This window comes from Pygocentrus nattereri, chromosome 15, assembly GCF_015220715.1.
Source record: "Pygocentrus nattereri isolate fPygNat1 chromosome 15, fPygNat1.pri, whole genome shotgun sequence".
NCBI classification, from domain to species: domain Eukaryota; kingdom Metazoa; phylum Chordata; class Actinopteri; order Characiformes; family Serrasalmidae; genus Pygocentrus; species Pygocentrus nattereri.
This window is the reverse complement of record NC_051225.1, coordinates 32,271,294-32,290,837: the sequence shown is the minus strand read 5'-3', so window position 1 is coordinate 32,290,837 and position 19,544 is coordinate 32,271,294. Positions and strand designations below refer to the sequence as shown.

At 38.4% G+C, this 19,544-nt stretch overlaps 1 protein-coding gene across 4 annotated transcripts in view; it reads left to right on the top strand.

Annotated features, from left to right (window-relative positions):
- camsap2a (calmodulin regulated spectrin-associated protein family, member 2a) overlaps nucleotides 1-19,544 on the top strand; it is a 67,003-nt gene that overhangs the window by 23,301 nt on the left and 24,158 nt on the right. For all 4 annotated transcript variants that reach the window (XM_017702390.2, XM_017702385.2, XM_017702386.2 and 1 more), the window contains exons 3-5: nucleotides 6,668-6,829; nucleotides 9,833-9,916; nucleotides 18,180-18,212. In XM_017702390.2, coding sequence (XP_017557879.2) covers nucleotides 6,668-6,829; nucleotides 9,833-9,916; nucleotides 18,180-18,212 — 279 coding nt within the window. The remainder of the gene's footprint in view (nucleotides 1-6,667; nucleotides 6,830-9,832; nucleotides 9,917-18,179; nucleotides 18,213-19,544) is intronic.

Below are 19,544 nucleotides of genomic sequence, written 5' to 3'. Positions count from 1 at the left end.
TCTTTACAGTATCTTTTCTTCATTTCTGGCTCTAGGCTCTGAACAGGCCCTGACCCCAAATACAGAGCCCCATCATACAAACTCACTGTTTTACGTTTGTTATGAGAATAACTTGAATAGATAAATGGCAGATGGTTTTTCCAGTTAACATTATTAGTATTCATTTTATTGCCCTCATTTTTAATATTACTGATTTGCTGAACGCACAAAGTGTGACCTAATCTGATTTTACGCTTGGCTCAAATATGGTTTAATAAATACTAAAGAAAAGCCGCAGCATACTGAGGAGAAAACTCAGCAATGTTGATTCTGTGGCATTTTATATCTCTGAATGTCCAGTGAAGTCCCTACTAAACGATGTATGATGCCAATAAATGATGTTAAAAATGTGATGATCTCTTCCAGCACTTTCAGTGAAGAATCTAGAGTTAGTTTGCTGTGGCTATGGTGTATACTGTTACTGAAATCCAAATCAAGCAGAATTGTAATCAATGGTTATCAATGTTTATCCATGTCATTAAATCTGCTATTTTCCAAAAAATATTTGTATTATCAAACATATTAATCTGGTCTTTGCTGTGATGTTTTTGTTGCTGAGGAATTAAAGTGAATGAATTTTGACAAGGGTATTGTGTAGCATGAATATTCATTAAACATGAGCGTAGTACAATTGTAGTAAATATTTTGTACTTGTAATGTTCAACACATTAAGAAGTATTTCCAGCAAATGGAGCAAAAATGGTGCCCCACTTGATGTCCTGTAAACATTTCTTCATCACTTGCAAAATTCACCATAAGAAATCACATTTTTCACTGGTCATCACAAAACTATTCTGTAACTCCGTTTGAAATATTTCTCACTCCTAGCTCATTGAAACAAGCATTGTTCAATTGATCATGAGTAGACGAGGAGATATTTTGATTATTTGAATATGAAGAAAAGTTACTGTGCGTGCAGAGAAGCGTGGTATTAAGGAGAAACTGTAGTGACCCAGACTATCATTAGAGAGCTGACCTTGCAGTGTTTCATATGCCTTTCTGTAAAGGTCCATTATGAGAACATACTGTATTGTAGGCGGTGAATAAGAGTATGCCCCTGAGTGCTTTTCCATGTCTATCTGTGATGGCATGAGGTAAGTGAACTGTAATGCAGAGGCCAGAACTGGACCTGCTGGGCAGCAAGACTTAACCTGAGAAAATCATTACTGAACTCCTGGCTTCTACAAGGATGAAGTAATATAAAAAAATTCTTCTTACATTGCAGGGCTCATTTTGGGCATATGCATTCACATAATGTGACAGTATCATGAGGGTGTGTGATAGGCTAGAGATGTGAAAACACCGCATTTAGTCAGCAGTTTGCTTTATTTTCTTTTATTATTGGGTTTAATAATATACTGTGTTATGAAACGTAAGCATAATCACACCATTTCAAATTGTAGTAAGTAAATAGACAATGAATACAGCCTGCAAAGCATGTAGCAAGACATGGCATTTTTTAATGGTCCATATTGGATCAAAACCAAACTCCGTGTACTTGGGGGGGAACCTTGTTACATCAGCTACCAGACCCCCATAGCGGATAGCATAGCATAATAATCAAATACTAGTGATAACAGCGAAAGGGTAAGGCCATCCTACTCACCCAAAGAGAGGGCTTCTGGCCACGTATGTCTGTGGTACCGCTGGATCAAAACTCAGCAGTCCCCTAAAGATAGGGCCTACAATCATGAATAATAAGTACTTGAAAGCCCTATTTTTTATCATTTACGTTGTGTAAATATTTCTAAAAGAATGACCCAAAATTACATGGAATACAATCTCATTTACTTACAGTAACTTAAATGAAGACATTGTCCTGCAAGTTTTTCCTCTCTTGTAAGTTTCTTATTTTCAAACGTAGTTAAATAGTAGCTGATTTCTTTAGTATTGTAAAATAAACGAGAAATAAAATGCCTGACATTAAATTGCTTCAATGTGTATTATATGTTTTTTATATGTTAACAATTGCTTCAATAATACCAAAGAAAACATAAAACTGTTCTTTAATATCATAATAGGACGTTTTCATATCATCCTGTCCCTAGTATGGCTACAGATTCCTCATCTATAATCCAACGATTTTGTTAAAGCTATAAAATATTTTAGATGTATGTAAACAAACACTTGTGCTAATCGCTTTATTTCACCAAGTGTGTTACACATACAAAGAATCTGTCTTGGTGAGTGTACAAATATATGACCTGTAACATACTAAACATACCAGACTGTTGACTTTTTATAAATGAATGATGTGAATGTTAACAGCTGTGCAGTTAAATGTCTGCAAATATTCATATCAATCTGTAAGATTCTATATGTAATAGTTTATTTTAGTGTATGTCATCAGACCTACTTATGTATAGTTATTCTTATCTGCATATGTAGAGACATTCACACTTCTCTTTAGCTCCTCCATGGCTTTTTATTACTCAGAATTCTTTGTTATATTTATTGTATTTTACTTTAATTTTAATTAATTTTTTTTATTAAAATATTTAATTTCCCCTTAGTTAAATACTTGTTAAAAGTCAGTTGCTTATCTAGCTTAGTATATTGCATGTTATACATGTGTACACTCACCAAGCCAGATTACAGTATGTGTAATATACCTTCTGATGATAGAACTGCAGTTTTAGCCCGGAAAATTCACACAGGTTATTGTAAGCGCTTCTGAGCTGTAGTGTGTTTAATCAGGACACTGGTTTGTGTGTATGTGTAATCAGCTTAAGTGAGAAGCCAGCACTGTTGCGTAAGCCAGTGTCTTCTTTTCACTCTGATAAAACGTGCAAGAATGTCACGGCTCATGCAGGGCTGTGAGGTGATCACTGGACGGTCCGAGTCGCATGTGAGGAAGCACTGAGCGTGTAGAGGACGTTAATGCACTGCAGTGTCTCTGTGTTGTTCCTTCTGCCAACTTCACTCATGCAAGTTTGATGTGTCAAAAGCTGAGCTCGGGGATCTGGAGCTGCTTGTTAGAGCCAGCATGCAGATTTTAGCTGGAAGGCTAAACCCTGAATATCTCAGCCACAGCAGTTGTGCTAAAGCTGTGTGTTAAAGTCTGGAGGATCATTACAGTAACATCTGTATTGATCTTTGATAGGCTGTGTGTAGAGTGATTATTTTGGCAAAAATACCCCAAATATAGTCAACCAAGTCTTAATTGGCATTCAGTATTTTCTTCTTGAGTTTTGCCCTGGAGGCAATGTAGCTAACAAGTATTTTAAACCCACCAAGGGGAACAAAATAAATCATGACATGCCTCAGATGGCATGTAGTCACTAAGTAATCTCAAAAAAGATCTTTTTGTGGTTTGACAATTAGTTATGCCTACCGACAATATCCTTACAATATATGCTTACAATAGCATAGTGTGATATGTCATATCATTTATCACAGTACAGATAAATATCCTATGTCCCATCCTTAGTTGCTTGATGTGTCTTGAAGTGTTGGTCCATTTTTACAAATTACACTATATTATGCATCAGTGGTAAATCGTGACAATTAGAGCTTTAATTTGGACCTTAAATATCAAAATCTGAGAGAAAAATGCACCAATAGGATAATTGTAATTTCTGCTAGCATTTCCATGGGATTCTAGTAGTTTGTTGGACTAAGCTAAAGACTTTTTACTTGTCACAAGTTTACTTGAAGCTTGTGACACACGCATTAATATATTTCATTGCTGTCAGAACAAAACCTCATATCTCTTTCTTTTGGTCCATTCATCATGAAATCTACACATAATGTAAGGGGCAATAAGCATTTTCAAATTATGCCAAAAAGTGGGAAAAAAACAAAATTGGAGATACAAGGTTATGTTCTGACACCAGCGATGTGTAATGTTGATAATAGTGAATAATATTTACCTTGCAGCAGCTTCACAGTGACTGTTTCAGGTTCATATTCTGATGGTTTATATATATATATATAAATAATATAAAAATTAAACTTTTTTGTTGCCATCCAAAACTTCATTAGGCCGTAAGGGCTCCCCTCTGTCATACAGTTTGCATTGTGCAAATGTATGTGTTATGCAGCAGTATTCCACAGACTACTCTGAAGGAGGTGTAGGGTACTACACAGAGGGTGCGGTTACCAGCTGGATGAACAAGGTAGTAACAGCCAACCTCTAGATATGACTAAATATTCTGGCCTGCATATATGGACTGTTCTCAGCTATTGTTTTACCTCTTTCTCAGCTGTGGTCATCAGAAAAGGTCAGTCTTGACCAACATGGGCCAACATGAGCTAGAGTGATTTGAGAATAAAAGTGCTTTCATGAAGATTGCACTGTTTGCTGATCTACTGTGGTGCACAATTGCTTTGATAGGCTTTTATTGCTTGGTAGCTACATTAGCCTGATCGGTCCAGTGCTAAACTGAAGAAGCTAAATTTGGACACAAAACATGTCTTGGCTGCTCGGCTAGATTTAGGGTACTGGTAGGGTGCTAGATCTAGGGTAATAACCTTCTGATCCTCTAAGTGAGGTCTTCTGGGACAAATCCAGCAGTACTGTAATGTTAATTTGTGCAAAAGCAAGGAACCGCTGGCTTGCCAGCTGAGTTGACCTGGTGGCAGATCAACGCATAACGCAACATAATTGACATCGTACTTGGCTGTGTACGTCACATACTCATGTGCCTTTCTCAGAGCAGTGCCTTCCTATAAATCACTCCTTCTCAGAAGACCACAGCACTGTGTACTAAACAAGACTTATCTCTTTTCATTTAGCCTCAGCATGCTTTTAGCAAAACAGAATCAATATCCTCTTAACGAGCTTCGTTCAGCCTTGTGTCTATCTGTACCCGCTGGGCCACTGAGAGGATAGACACGTTTTTAACTTGTGGTGTGAGTGCTGGAGGAGGGGTGTGTTCATTTTTCTTTTGGTGTGTACCCAGCGGTAATGATGGCTGTGGAGAGAGGTAATGGGTTGTTGTGCCTCCTCATTTGAATTGATAAATTGAGGGCAACGTCAAGGGCACATGAGGATGTTATTAGATGTTATAAGAGATTTACGCCTCTCATGGAAGTGCTGGGGCGACAGGGTGGCAGGTTAGAGCCACATCTTATTAAGCCACTCCTCAGGCCACAGTGTTATTAGAGTGGGTAGCATTAGCATTAGCTGGCATTTCTGGTACTGGAGAAATTGGTACAGTTTGGGGATTTCCTGTCCTGACCCTGAGGTATGCTGAGGTAAATGAGGTCTATTTGATAATGAAAACCACCTGACTTTGCTGGGCTATGGCCCTTTAAGCCAGGAGATAGACACCCCTGCATTAGCAGATGAGCTGGCAATGATTTATAAGGTGATCTGAGGCCCACAGATCAGAGTGTGTGAGCAAAAATGCAGCTTAACAATATTTGAAGACATTTTCACGATACAGGTTTGTGGGCAAGTTGCAATGGATGAAACCAGCAAAACAGTAGCTAGTAGGGGCGTAACGATATAGTCATCCCATGTTTCAACTGGATTAATGGTACTGGGTTCACGATGTGGTATTCTCACAATATTGTAAACAAAATTTGAAAGAAGAGAATTCTGACTGTGATCATGTTATGTTATAATGCCACTACAGCTGTGAGAAAGGAGTACTGGAGTGAACTATTGATGGTGCTGCTCATTTACAGACTTTGTTGTTTGAACAGCACAATCACGTTAGATGGTGTCATAATTAATAGAACGTCCATTCTCCACTATGAATGGTCAGATCTCCGTGATGCACGTTACAGTGCAATACCACAATGTTTGTGTAATGATGTTACATCATCTGTAGCTGAATTTACAGAGGAATTCCACTGATGTTTCTAAATTTATGTGTAATTCAGTGGTAAAGAGGGTGATGGAGGTAAGGTGGTGAACCAGGCAGGTAAAGGTGTTGATTCTTAAAATAAAAAACACAGTGCTTTGTGAGACCAGTAATGTTTTCAGAAGAAAAAAAATATTGATCACCTTCATATGAGATCATTTCGCTTGCTAAGTTATTTTTACAGAGGAAAATGCTAAAAACTGAAAAAGAGAGTCCTCTATAGTTGAGGTGAGTTAATGGAGATTGCAGTGGCTGCTTTCATGATAAACTTGAATAGCATTGTCAAATCTAGTATTTTTTTTATTTTATCTACCTTTGAGACTGATGAGCTCTGCATTTGATAAGGTGCTTACTGAATAAGTCCTCTAAAAGGATAAGTAATTTGGTCTGGTGCAAACACATTGGGCCTTTGCATCCTCTAATCTCCCATTAGCATTGTAATAAACTCCGTTATCATTGGCCTTTTGTTTTCTTTTTTGTGTTCAGTCCCCCTAATGTCTGTGAATTCTCAGTCCTCATTTAAATGTGACTTTATGAGATGCAGTGTGACACACAAACTGCATTGTGGAGAATGAATAGATGGCCCCCAAGCACAAGCAGTAGGAGCCACAGCCCTTTCTCAGAGAAGATAATCTCTAATTGGGTCGAGTAACAGGGGATGGATGCAGCTGTTTCCAGGGCAACCATCGCTGGAGGGTTGGCCAATATATTAGACAGCAAATATATTAGATGCAATGAGCGATGGGTGGGGCTTGTTGGCTTTGTGATCAATTAGGGATCTTTTCTGATATGTCATTCTTGGTGAATGGTTGCAGAGCGCCCACCTGGCGATGATTGACACCCTGATGATGGCCTACACGGTGGAGACGGTGAGTGTGGAGAAGGTGGTGGTGTGTATGCAGCAGTATTCCACAGACTACGCTGAAGGAGATGTACCATACGACACAGAGGATGCGGTTACCAGCTGGATGAACAAGGTAGTCACAGCCAACCTCTAGATATGACCACTGTCATTCTGGACTGCATGTATGGACTGTTCTCAACTACTGTATTGTCTCTTTCTCAGCTGTGGTCATTACATCAGAAAAGGTCAGTCTTGACCAACATGGTTCTACTTGAACCCTCTGATTGAGCTTTCATGATTGTCAACTGTTTGCTGATCTACTGTGGTGCACAATTGATCATTGCCATTTTAATATCATCATCCACACTATAGGTGTGGATCAGTGAAAAATCTAAGCAATTTCCCAATTACCCAGAAGTTATTAAGCTAAATTCTTTTTACAGAGGAAAACGCTGCATCTAAAAACTGAATAAGAGAGTCCTGTATAGTTGAGATGAGTTAATGGAGATTGCAGTGGCTGCTTTCATGATAGTTAAGCTCTAGAGGCTAACAAGGCTAACGTTGCTAACAAACATTAGAAGTCAATAGTCACACACATCTTTTTTTGTAAATATACCCCTAAAACTTCTCAGCACACTCAAACACTGCACACAGGTCAACATTTGGGTGACTATTGACTTTGTGTTTGTTTGCAGTGTTAGCCCTCTTGCTCCAGTGCTAAACTAAAGAAGCCACATTTATCCCCCCCACCCCCCCCCACCCCAAAGTTTTTTGTTTTTTTTTAAAGCCGTGGTTTCACCAAAAATATCATTTAGGCCTTTTGTCTATTTGACTGAGAGGTAATCAATCAGCCAAACAATGTTTGTTGTCCCAAGTTTGCTTTTTTAGTTTTGCTCTGTATTACAAGGCAAATCTAACAAGAAGGAGAAACTTATACCAATGTTTTTTGCTGCAAAGACCTATATCTTCTAAATCTTAAAATTAGTCAGTATATCTAATGTTTATCATATAAACTCTTACAATAATCTCAATAAGACTTTTCAGTTATACATAAGTAATAATCATATTCTGTGTATGATATATAAAATGACTTAAAACAATAAGAAATGTCGAGGAATCATTTAAAATAAGTAATCGCATTAAATTGTCTTATTATATTCTTACAGCAATCTCAAAATGAGAGGTATTACAAACATTGACTAGATTAAAAGGAGAATGCCACCCATGTTTCAAAATGTCTGGGTTATTCAGTCGCTGATGTCTAAACAAAGTCATTCAGTGGTTTGATGTGAAATGGTTAATTGTATAGAAACTTACTGACTCTACTTTCCTCACAGTGGTGGTGATGGGAACCAGCGATCATGATGTCTACAACCCAAATCTAGTTATTTTATTTAATATCCATAATGACCTATGAGCTTACATGTTTTCTGAGTTTGTGTATGTAATGTTAATGATGGTAAAATGGTGCTAAATGTCTTCATTGGGGGCTTTTTGCCTTACAATGCCCTACATGTACTCCTCAACAATGAATAGATTAAAAGAATCCATTTTATCTCAAAAGATTGGCAAAATGATCATAAAGCGATGTCTTCGGAGATCTGGTTCCTGTCACCATTGATAAGAGCAATACTTACTCTGTATGTTTCTCTACGATGGAGCATTTGACATCATACTGCTAAGATTTAATTTCCTTCTTAATGATTTAATTATGCAGAAATTTGAAAATGAGTGGAACTCCCCTTTAAGATGATTTCACTTACCAAAGTATCATTTGTGTAGCTTAGCCAAAATGAGCACACATTTACCTCAAACTGTGTCGAGTTGTTAAGTAATCTAAAATAGACTTTATTTTGTGGTTTCTCACTGTGTTGTCTATAAAAATAGCTGAAAGTTGCAAAATTCAGGCATCAAGAAGGCTATATTACTTATTTTAGCTATACAGTGCACTTTTGTCATTTGTTATAGACAAGTCAGTGTTGAAAACCACATAAGTCACTATAATTGAGGGGGGAAAAAGGTGTAAATTAAATTTTTGGCAGAACTATTGCTTTAAAGCTCTTCCTTTATAGGGCTTCTTTTGTTTGGAATACAGTGTCTAATAGACAAGAGTGTCTATTAGTTGGCTTTTGCCATCTGAGTTGGCATCTCTGTAACTTGCCTAAGGGACGTCCCTTATGTGCCCAAGCATGGACTGTTTACATTCCCTCGTAGGTCAACTGTGCTGCCGAATGCCAACCACAGAGCACGCACACATACATGTACGTAGTGTCATTTAGACTGCATAAAAACCAGATTCCAGCAAGAGAAGATTTTTGTTATTACACTAATGAGTAAAACCCAGTTGTTATTTTTTTATCAGATTGCAAATGCTTTATCGACAAAATGTGAGTCACATTTAATATAGGGTTTTTATTTATGATAAATCTATAATGGTTCACCGAGTCAGTAGCTGGATTTCGATTAAAACGTAGCTGTAGGTAGCCCTGTAAAGCCTGAAATAATAACAGAAAAATCATAGGCATCTGGTGATGGAGTTTATCAGACTTGCAGGCTCAAAAAGAACATTCAGTATTTAGGTCTCAAATGCAAAATCAGCATTAGACTGATGGAGATATGATGACAGTAGTGGATAATTCACACAGATCTTCAGAAGACACATAATTTGCCAAGTTTTGACTGAGTTCTCTTTGAATTTTCAGTAAACACTCAAGGAAACACTTGTTCTGAAGCACAAAATGTGCTCTTCCACAAGTTGCCTGCAATTACACATTTTTACCATGGGGGTGTCCAGATCCCTAATTTTGTGTGGTGCGGCTTTAAAAGAATTCACAAAAAGTTAGTGAAAGAAAGTGCAAGTTAAATTATGCCCAATTATTAGGCCTTAATTCCTGAAGATGACAAACAGGTTTCCATTCACTGTTCCATATCTATTTTATTCATAAACCAACTTTGTGACATTTTAGCTGTTTTTTTTTTTTTTGTTTGTTTTTTTCCAAAATATCTAACTTTTTTTACCAGGTTTTTAAAGTATGTTTTCAAAACTTGGTGAGTAGAAAAGTGTTAGTCCATGCTTTTCTTTCTGTGATTGAATGCTGTATTGAAAGCTGTGTGCTGTTATTCTTCCATCTGAAAGGTGAACGAGTACTTGAAAGAGATCATTATGCAGGAGCAGAGGAGGAGAGAAGCGCAGAACGCAGAACCTGTAGAGAACCCGAAGGTGAGTGGGTGGGCTTGCTGTGAATTCTCTGAGGCCTTCTTTAATGGGCCTCTGTGATTAGTCTACTTTAGTGGTGTAGACTAAGAGAGAGAAATTTAACCCTTATTCATAGACTTAACCTTCAAGTGGTAGTTCAGAATCAAATTAAATATACACAGTTTTCCCTTTATGTCCATTACAGTTGATTAGCCTTGCTTGATGTCGGAATTTTGCGTCTTTAGTTATGCATCAGAATGCAGTTACACGTGATGTCTGTCGTCCACAAAAAAAAAAAAAAAAAGACAAAGGGACAGATTAAATTCAGGCTTTAGGATGGATTCAGCTACTGCTTTCAGCTATGCAACATACTTGTGCCCATTTTATGGATAATTTTATAGCTTGCATTGTCAGCAAGCACCTTCGTCTGGTGGGACCAGATGTGATATTGTAGCCAGATTATACATTTGGGGACAACTTTCTAGTTTTGGTGCTAAAATTCTACTTTTGCACCAAAATCTGCCGTGAACAAGAGTACCTGGAATTCCTGGAGTCCTAGAGCACCCCCTGCTCTGCACATTCTGCTGTTTTCTTTGCCTCAAAACACCGAATCTAACTAAAACCCTAGGTACACTACACTACTTTTAAAGTCTTAACAGATTATAAAAAGACTGGGCACCTCACACAGAACTCACTAAACTTGCACAAACTCACGTGAACACTCACATTTTCCCATTATTTGTAGACACAAATGAACAAAAGCGGAGGAGCGGTTCACTACTGCTACTGTTTTCACTGCCATTTTTGCTGCCACATTAAAAAAGCAGCAGGTAAACATGTTTTATTGAGGCTTATGGATTTAGAAATGCGATCAGTTTGGTATTTTTTAGTTTTAAATGTATATGATCTCAATGCTGCTCATGCCTTAAACTCAGCTCGTTAAAAAGCTTCTGTTTACTTGCTGCATTTACTTTGTACTCAGTTTTCATTGACTGTTGCAGGAATTCGTTCTGATTGTCCAGTTTACACGAGATTACACTCAGAGTTGGGTTGAAAAAAATCAAATGTTTGATAAACTCTGACTGGTCTGAAACACAACTGGGAGGCCAAAATCTGAGTATGCATCCCAGACACACGACTTGATTCTCTCTTCAACTGTCAGCTCCAACCGACCCAAAAATCCGCAGACAGGAGCCAACTAGCACAGACTTAGCCGGACTGAGAATCGGGGCTAAAATTGGGGTAAAAGTCATGTAGTCTAACCATGGCTTAATCTGCTCTTGAACGGAAAATGTATTTTATGATCATACACATATTGCTATATGCTTACTATTTACTGCTGAAAGCCAAAAATCTTAGACGCTCTTTGTATTATTTTACAAAAATTATTTTTACAGAGCAGATCACTGAAGAGACGCCATCTGTTTATAGTTTATAGCCCAGATTTGTGGAAAAATGGGTCAACTTTCAGTAGAAAAACTAATTGTGAGTTCAGCCTCTTTTATTATAAGGGTTCAAAATAACATCACCCTACTGGTAAGAAGACAGTTACAGCTCTTATATGACACAAACTTTTTGAATGTAGCTTATGAAGTATGAAAGTTATGAAGAATATGAAGTGCATTTTAGAACCGCCAGTGGTTCCAAGAAGTTGAAGAGGTTAATGTTCAGAGGACAGTAATGCAAGCAAACCAAAGCAGCTAACAAAACACTAAAATCATGAACTAACATAACTTTTTTTTTTTATAATGTTTGTTTTTAATGTGTAATTAATGTGCCTGCAGTGTGCATGATGCTACTTTCTGAGCAGCTGAGTTGACATGCAGCTAATGTGTTTGGTGATATGACTGGTGTGGAATTGTGTAGAACTGAGGTGTAACTGCTGTCCCATAGATTGTTGTTAGAGTAGTAGAATCTATGCACACTCATGGTGCAGTGCATGCTGGGGACTGTTGTGCAGCACATTGTAAAACTAGTATTAATGGAAAATTAATTATTTTTGCGGGCTGGATAGGATTGACTTGACTTGAGTCTTGGGCTGGATCTGGCCCGCAGGCCTTGTCTTTGACACGTGGGCTCTAGTGCAAAGCTAAGAAAGAAAACATCAGACCAAATACACTATATTTCCAAAAGTTTTCTCTCACCCATCCAAATCAGTGAATTCAGGGGTTCCAATCACTTCCATGGCCACAGTTGTATAAAACCAAGCACCTAGGCTTGTAGACTGCTTCTACAAACATTTGTGAAAGAATGGGTCGCTCTCAGGAGCTCAGTGAATTCCAGCATGGTACTGTGACAGGATGCCACGTGAAATTTCCTCGCTACTAAATATTCCAGTCAACTGTCAGTGGTGTTATAACAAATTGGTAGTGATTGGGAACGACAGCAACTCAGCCACAAAGTGGTCGGCCACATAAAATGACAGAGCAGGATCAGTGGAGGCTTAGGTGCAGTGCACAAAGGTCGGCAACTTTCTGCAGAGATAACCGCTACAGACCTCCAAACTTCATGTGGCCTTCAAATTAGCTTAAAAACAGCGTTGAGATCTTCTTGGAATTGGTTTCCATGGCCGACCAGCTGCATCAAAGCCTTACATCACCAAGCGCAATGCAAAGCGTCGAATGCAGTGGTGTAAAGCGCCGCCTCTGGACTCTAGAGCAGTGGAGGCATGTTCTTTGGAGTGACGAATCACGCTTCTCCATCTGGCAATCCGATGGACGAGTCTGGGTTTGGCGGTTGCCAGGAGACTTGTCTGACTGCATTGTGCCAAGTGTAAAGTTTGGTGGAAGGGGGATTATGGTGTGGGGTTGTTTTTCAGGAGTTGGGCTCGGCTCCTTAGTTCCAGTGAAAGGAACTCTTAATGCTTCAGCACCAAGAGATTTTGGACCATGTTATGCTCCCAACTTTGTGGGAACAGTCCGGGAATGGCCCCTTCCTGTTCCGACATGGTCCATTAAGATATGAGTTTGGTGTAGAAGAACTTGACTGGCCTGCACAGAGTCCTGACCTCAACCCGATAGAACACCTTTGGGATGAATTAGAGCAGAAACTGCAAGCCAGGCCTTCTCGTCCAACATCAGTGTCTGACCTCACAAATGCTCTTCTGGAAGAATGGTCAAAAATTCCCATAAATTCACTCCTTACCCTTGTGGAAAGCCTTCCCAGAAGAGTTGAAGCTGTTATAGCTGCAAAGAGTGGGCCGACATCATATTAAACCCTAAGAATGGGATCTCACTCCATTTCATATGCATGTCGAGGCAGACGTGTGAATGCTTCATCTACTTGGTCAACAAGCAGTAATTGTTAGTGAAAACTTGAGGTGAGATCACTCTTCTGTTCTTGAGCCGTTCACTGTTATGACTGCTCAGGTGATTCTGTATAAACTGTTGCTAAGGTGATCTGTCCACAAATCGTGCTATGCAACAACAAACTCTATGAAGTGCCTGTAATGATATATGCCAGGGTGCTGGCTAAGGGCTTTCAGGCTTTGCTGAGTCATGGGCTCATCTTTGAGGAATGTCTGAGTGTCTGGAATCTCTCAGCTTGATGTTACGATGTGGACGTTTCGCTGATGTGTGTGTTTTTCGGTTGTTTAAAGTCCTCTGCGTTCCACCGTCCTCCTTCTGGTGACCCAGCCAGTCTGACAGTGAGGGTAGATGTCATCTTTGTTGTTTTGTCCCCTTCCTTTCCCCTGTGAGCCCTGTTATCCAACCAGAAGAGGCCTGCTAACCCCCCCCCCCCCCCCCCCCCCCCTGCTCCCCAACTGCGTCCCCATTTAAACTCCCTCACATGGTCTGCTGTCGGGACAATGGTGATTGGCACTCTGCCACTAACCTGCATCCATCCTCATTTCTGCAAATGTTCAGCTCGGAGCTTGTTGGGTCTAGTCCAAACACGAAACCTGATTTACTGAAATACCAGTTAATCATTTGCACATGTACACTCTTAAAAATAAATGTGGCAAGAAAGGTTCTTTGTTGGGCTTGGGTGATAAGAAATTTTGTCACATGGATATTACTTTTTATGTAAAAATTCAGTCCAGAATTTTGCTTTGCTGACTAATTTTCCCTCGCTGTTTAAGATGTTCCAAAGCAACTGCAAACATATCAGTATTGGCAGATATTTGTTTCAGATATAAATATCAGCAGGACAGATGTTCAGATTTGACCAGTGTTTCAAACCAGTAGTTGATGATGTATTTATTCTCCTGCAGAATAGCAGAATGATCAGGCAATACTGGGCTAGGGTGATAAAAAGTATCCACTTTATTAAATACACTGCTTTTGCATTTGTGCGCTACTAGTCCCATTTTCCAACAATAATAAAAGTAAAATAGGAAAATCGGCTCAAATGAATGGTGTAATTATTACTCACGGTTTTAGGAAAAGTGTCCTGTTATATTGAAAAAACAATGTTTTTATGTCATGACAATGACATATGACATATGACAATCTCCATAGGAAAACATTAAATGTTACTTAATCATGAAGTGTAATTAAAATATACTGTGTGACTAATTCATTATTAAATGATCAAATTATTATTGAAAATTATAATGAAACAGGTTTTCTTACTAATACAGATCCAAACAATCCGTATGTACTTACATGGTAATAAATAAATAAATATCACTGTTAAATGACCGAATGGTCAGTACCTATTTTTTGTTTTCAGAAACATAAATAAACCATATATACACTGTATTTTGCTGCTGCTGCTGTTAATTTACAAAAATACAGTGTAAATTACAAAAACAAATTATCACCTTCATTTCACAGCCATGGACAAGAGACTGTGAGCCTTGATGTTCGAAAACTATGCTAATGAAATATTATACAGTGAAGGTGGACTAAAGTTAATGCTTAGTTTGAGTGGTGTTGGAAAGTGGGAAATACCAAATTTCCCACTTATAAATTGTACTTAAACAGCCAACAAAGTCATATTTACAGCAGGTATACTCTGAATTGTAGATGATATATGAGATTATGAGATGTAGTTTTTTTACAGGTTAACTGGTATGTACAACCTTCATATAAGCACCCAAGCGCTGCCTAATCACTAATACTAGGACCCTGCAGTAGGTGGATAATGCAAGAAGGAAGCAGCGTTTAGCTACACTGCAAAAAAACAATATAATCAACCTTTATAACATGCACTTACAAGCTTATATAACCTACTTGCCAGGAGTTTTGGGAGTTTTTTGGAAGTTTTGTACTGGGAGCAGCGAGAGAGTAGTCATCTTAAGTGAAGGAGAGGAACACTAGTAGCTAATATGTACATATTAATAACTCTAACTGGTAACTTGGCCGATCTGATGTCACCTATGCCAGATTTTGTCCTGCACAACTAAACTAAAAACTATAGATAATAGAAGAAAATCATGAAAATGAGTAGACAGGGCTTTAGTGTTTGTTGGTGTTTATTACTGTGGTAGCATACTGTATGTTAGAATAACTAGTTGAACTAGTTAGTTCTTCAAATAAATTACTGTAATTTTTAAAAAGTATTGCATCAAATTTACTCTTAACAGATTTGTCTGGCACCCCTGTGCCTGGAATTTTTATTTATTTATTTATTTTATACCATTTTAGAGATTTTTTTTTTACTTGTGTATGTGAATAAACCAAAGTGCATCCTACACAGAATCCAGTAGATGAGATCACTCGCGAATTCTCAGCATCTGAGCAAAAGTGAAATTTCAGTGCTTTAATGTGGATTTTGAGCTAATGCTCTGATCAGCAGGGGGCTGTCTGGATGACATGCAGAAATCTGATGAGCAGCTTTTTCCTCCAGTCAGTTGAGTTCTTCAATCAGAGAGAAAATCATGAGATGCGATGTCTGCTTTCCTGGCACCTGCACATAAAAAACACCAGATTGAGCAGATGAAAATCCCAGGGATTTAACAGGGCAAACAAGGACATGTCCCTGTCTAGTTTGAGATATTATTTCTTGATTATGATTCAAGCCAGACATGTAATTAAAAAAAAGCCCTGTTTCACTGGGCGGAGATGTGATCTGTGGAGATGCTGCGGGCTGAAGCTGTCAGTCTGAGACTTCACAGTGAGCTGAACTCCATTTTGGCAGGCTGTGTTGTCCCTAACCCATCAGCGAGGTGTGTGTGTTACTCTGTCCCGCCCTGCCCTGAGGATGTTGCTGGGCTAGAGCATATGAAGCTAATGTGAGTAGTCAGTTCTCAGAGGCATTGCGTGTGTGTGCCTGTTAGTGAGGCAGTGCGACAGTTCTCAAAAGGACAGCACCAGTGCTGAGCAGTGGAAGGTCATTTCATTACACAGCAGCTGAAACAGCCTGAAAGTGCTTTAAGGAAGGACAGATGTGATATTAACTGAGAGCATCCCCACTTAAAGCGATAGTTCAGTGAAAAATCAAATTTGCTCAGTTTTATTTTTACCTTAAAGGTATTCCATCAATCCTGTCCACAGTTTTTCACTAGGGCTATGAGGCAGATGGTATTTTGAGGATGCTGTAATGTAGCTAAGTAGTGGCATTCCACCAATTAACAGAGTACACTTATATGGTTTCTGACTCTGTATGAGACACTGCTCTATATGAACATTCTACCAAATTATTCAAACTGCAGAAGATCTACTAATTGATAGTACATTAATAAACATATACCAAATATACACAAAATCATTATTTTTGGGGCACTTTCTGTTGGGAGGTGGCTGTACAAAACCCTAACTCTTGTTTTTTATTACTTTTTTATTTCTCCTGAAGTGAAATTGAATGATTTCGATTTGTTATGAGTTTTATTTTAGGTGAATATTTTATTTAGCTCTTAAATAAAAATGCTGCTTCATGCTGCTTAAATAAAAATGCTTTTTCATGTCACTACCAAACTACAAAGAGTTTTAGTCTGTAGGCGGAGCCTTATTTTAGCCACAGCCCTCATTTTAGAGAACGAAGGCAGACTGCATCCCTGTCCCTCATGGCCACATAGTGAACAGTTAGATCCCTTTGCTTTGAAGTAAATATGTCCCAAAGTCTGAAAATGAATGTGGAACATTTTAGGAATTGTCACTGCTGAAATTTACATTTTTAAGTAAACATTTAAGTAAACTTTTAAGTGTTAAAACAATCCACATAGCCTACTGACTGAACCGTAAAGGGACAAAAGGCCAATAATCAGTCAAATTTAATCAGTCATACAAATGTGCGTATAGACTAACAGTAAAGAGGACAAAATGTGGTGTGATTGCATTTTTTTTATGTTTGTGATGAAAGCCAATTGTGAAGCAGGCCAATTTTAACAGGAAGTATAAATAAAGAGGCTTTATAAGGAATGACTGTTATGCCTTTTTGCCCATCTGTGATTAATGCATTACTTGTTAGCTACATTAGCCTCCTAGCTCCAGTACAAAATGAAACAAGCACACTTGACACCTGCATGCGAGTTGTAGAGAACAATTCAAATTTGGTATCTCATCAAACTACTCCTTTTACAGACAGGTGTGCTTTCAGTATCAGACTGCATGCAGTGGTTGTCATGGATCAGAACTTATATGAAACCCTTAAATGTCCAGGGTCCACCAGCAGGCCCAAAGTTTTATCACGCACTTCTACAAAGAATAGCTGAGCCAGTTTGCATTGAAATCTTTGTAGTTACTGAGTAATACGTCTAAGCATTACTTCGGCCAAAAATACAAATCCCATAATTTTCTACTCTTTGAATGACAAGTTGGGTACAAAATCTGACCCTGAAAAGTTGCCATGTTGTGGAGGGAAATCAGATTAGAACTATAGATTTTTTTTCCCCCCAGTGCTAAAATTGGCTCCCTACTGGGAGTTGGGCTGATTTGTGATGGCAGTGCTGAATCCCCAATCCTCTAGGATGAAATGCTCCCGAAGGTTTTGCTCTGTGGAGGTTGAGGACATGGACATTGACAGGCGCTTCGAGTCAGACCGGGGCTTGTCTCAGAGTTTGACTGTGGGTTGTTATGGCTGGATTGGAAAAGCCTTATTAACCCTCAAAGCCACATTACTGTCCCAATGCCGGAGTTACTATAGTGATGTCGGTCACTGAGTGCAGTGTGGAATGAAGCTCCTTAGAAGAGGAATGCAGGGACTGCCTCCATTTACTACTTAAAGTAATGAAGTATTAATGAAATTGGTAATCTCATCAGAGTACGTCTGTTCTCTGTCTCTTGGGTCTTTCTCACCCTCTGATGAGATTAGACTTTCCTTCCTGACAGTCTTCTCTCTCTCCTTCTCTGTCTCTCTCTTTCTCTCTCTCTCCCTCTCATGTGCAATCTTTTGCCGACTGAAGTCTCCAACCAAATGGTATATGAAGCTGGTTCCTGTAAGTTCAAAGATGGATGTAGTTTCCTTCTTCCTCTGTAATGCTTTCATCTGTTTGTCCAACATCAGTTTAAACCGTCACGACTCATAACCTAGAATGTCTGAAATGCTAGTTTACAAGTAACTATAAAGAAATAGTCCTGCTGTTTTTCAGCCTAATCTCCATCTGCTGCTTCTGTAGCATACAGTCAGTTACCACAGAGAATCATTTCAATTTGTTTCACTATACTTATTAAAAGAACAGAAAAACATTGACTCAAAAATACTTAAAATAGAAGCCAATGGGCAGCTGCTTTATTCCATTGCCATTGGCTTCCTTTCTAAACACTCTTAAATATAGATGTATGAAACTACCATGGGGGCAGTACCCCTCTTGTCCATACCTTTAGTCAGGGAACATAATCATACCATAATCCATTGAAATTATATTGTTTATGCTGTATTGACTCCACACACCCCGTCTCGTCTCAAGGCCTTTTGTTTTATTGTTCCGTTTTAAAACATTACCTCATGAAAAGATACAAATATGCACCTTTCACCTGAAAAAAACTTATTTAAGGTACAGTTGGGCCTTATATCTACTGTTCTACCTTTGAGGGAACATTTACATTGTTTGTACCTTTTGAAGAACAAAAAAAGTACCTGCACAGAACCTTTTATTTCTAACAGTGTAGACGTTGATGGACAGTTGCTTCATCACATCATCGTTGGCTTCCATTCTACACTGTCAGCAAAGAAAAGGGTACTGGACATGTAGATTTTTGTTAATGAACCCTCAAAGGTACAGCGATGGTCTTAATGTCTATTTGTGTTTTAAGCAAAAAGTGCATATTTGTACCTTTTCATAACAGAATTTCTAAATAGTAAAATAAAATTAAAAGCCTGAAGTGAAGACAGGCTGTATGGAGTCAATGCAACTTAAAATATACAACTGCAACAGAATACGGTACAATTGAGTCGTCTAACTAAAGGTATTGAAAATGTACCATTCCAGTGTCAATTAAGTACCTTTTTTCTGAAAGTTTAGGTTCTTCTTTTCTAAGCACAGTTATTATTACATTATATTTATAACAATGTTTCTGTTCTTTCCTAAGTATAAACATTATTTTCTACACATTTATTTTAGAGGTCAATGGGCGGTTGTTTCACCTTCCCATTGGCTTTTTTATTTGTGTGGTTTAAGTTAACATGATTTCTGTTAAATGTCTAGTATCCAGTACTTAACCATCCTGTGGTTTCCATTGGTGTTCTTATAGCTCAGCACAAGCATCAGTTCTCTCTGTGTAGATATGTAGGGCTACATGATATTCATAATCAGACAAAATTCCATATT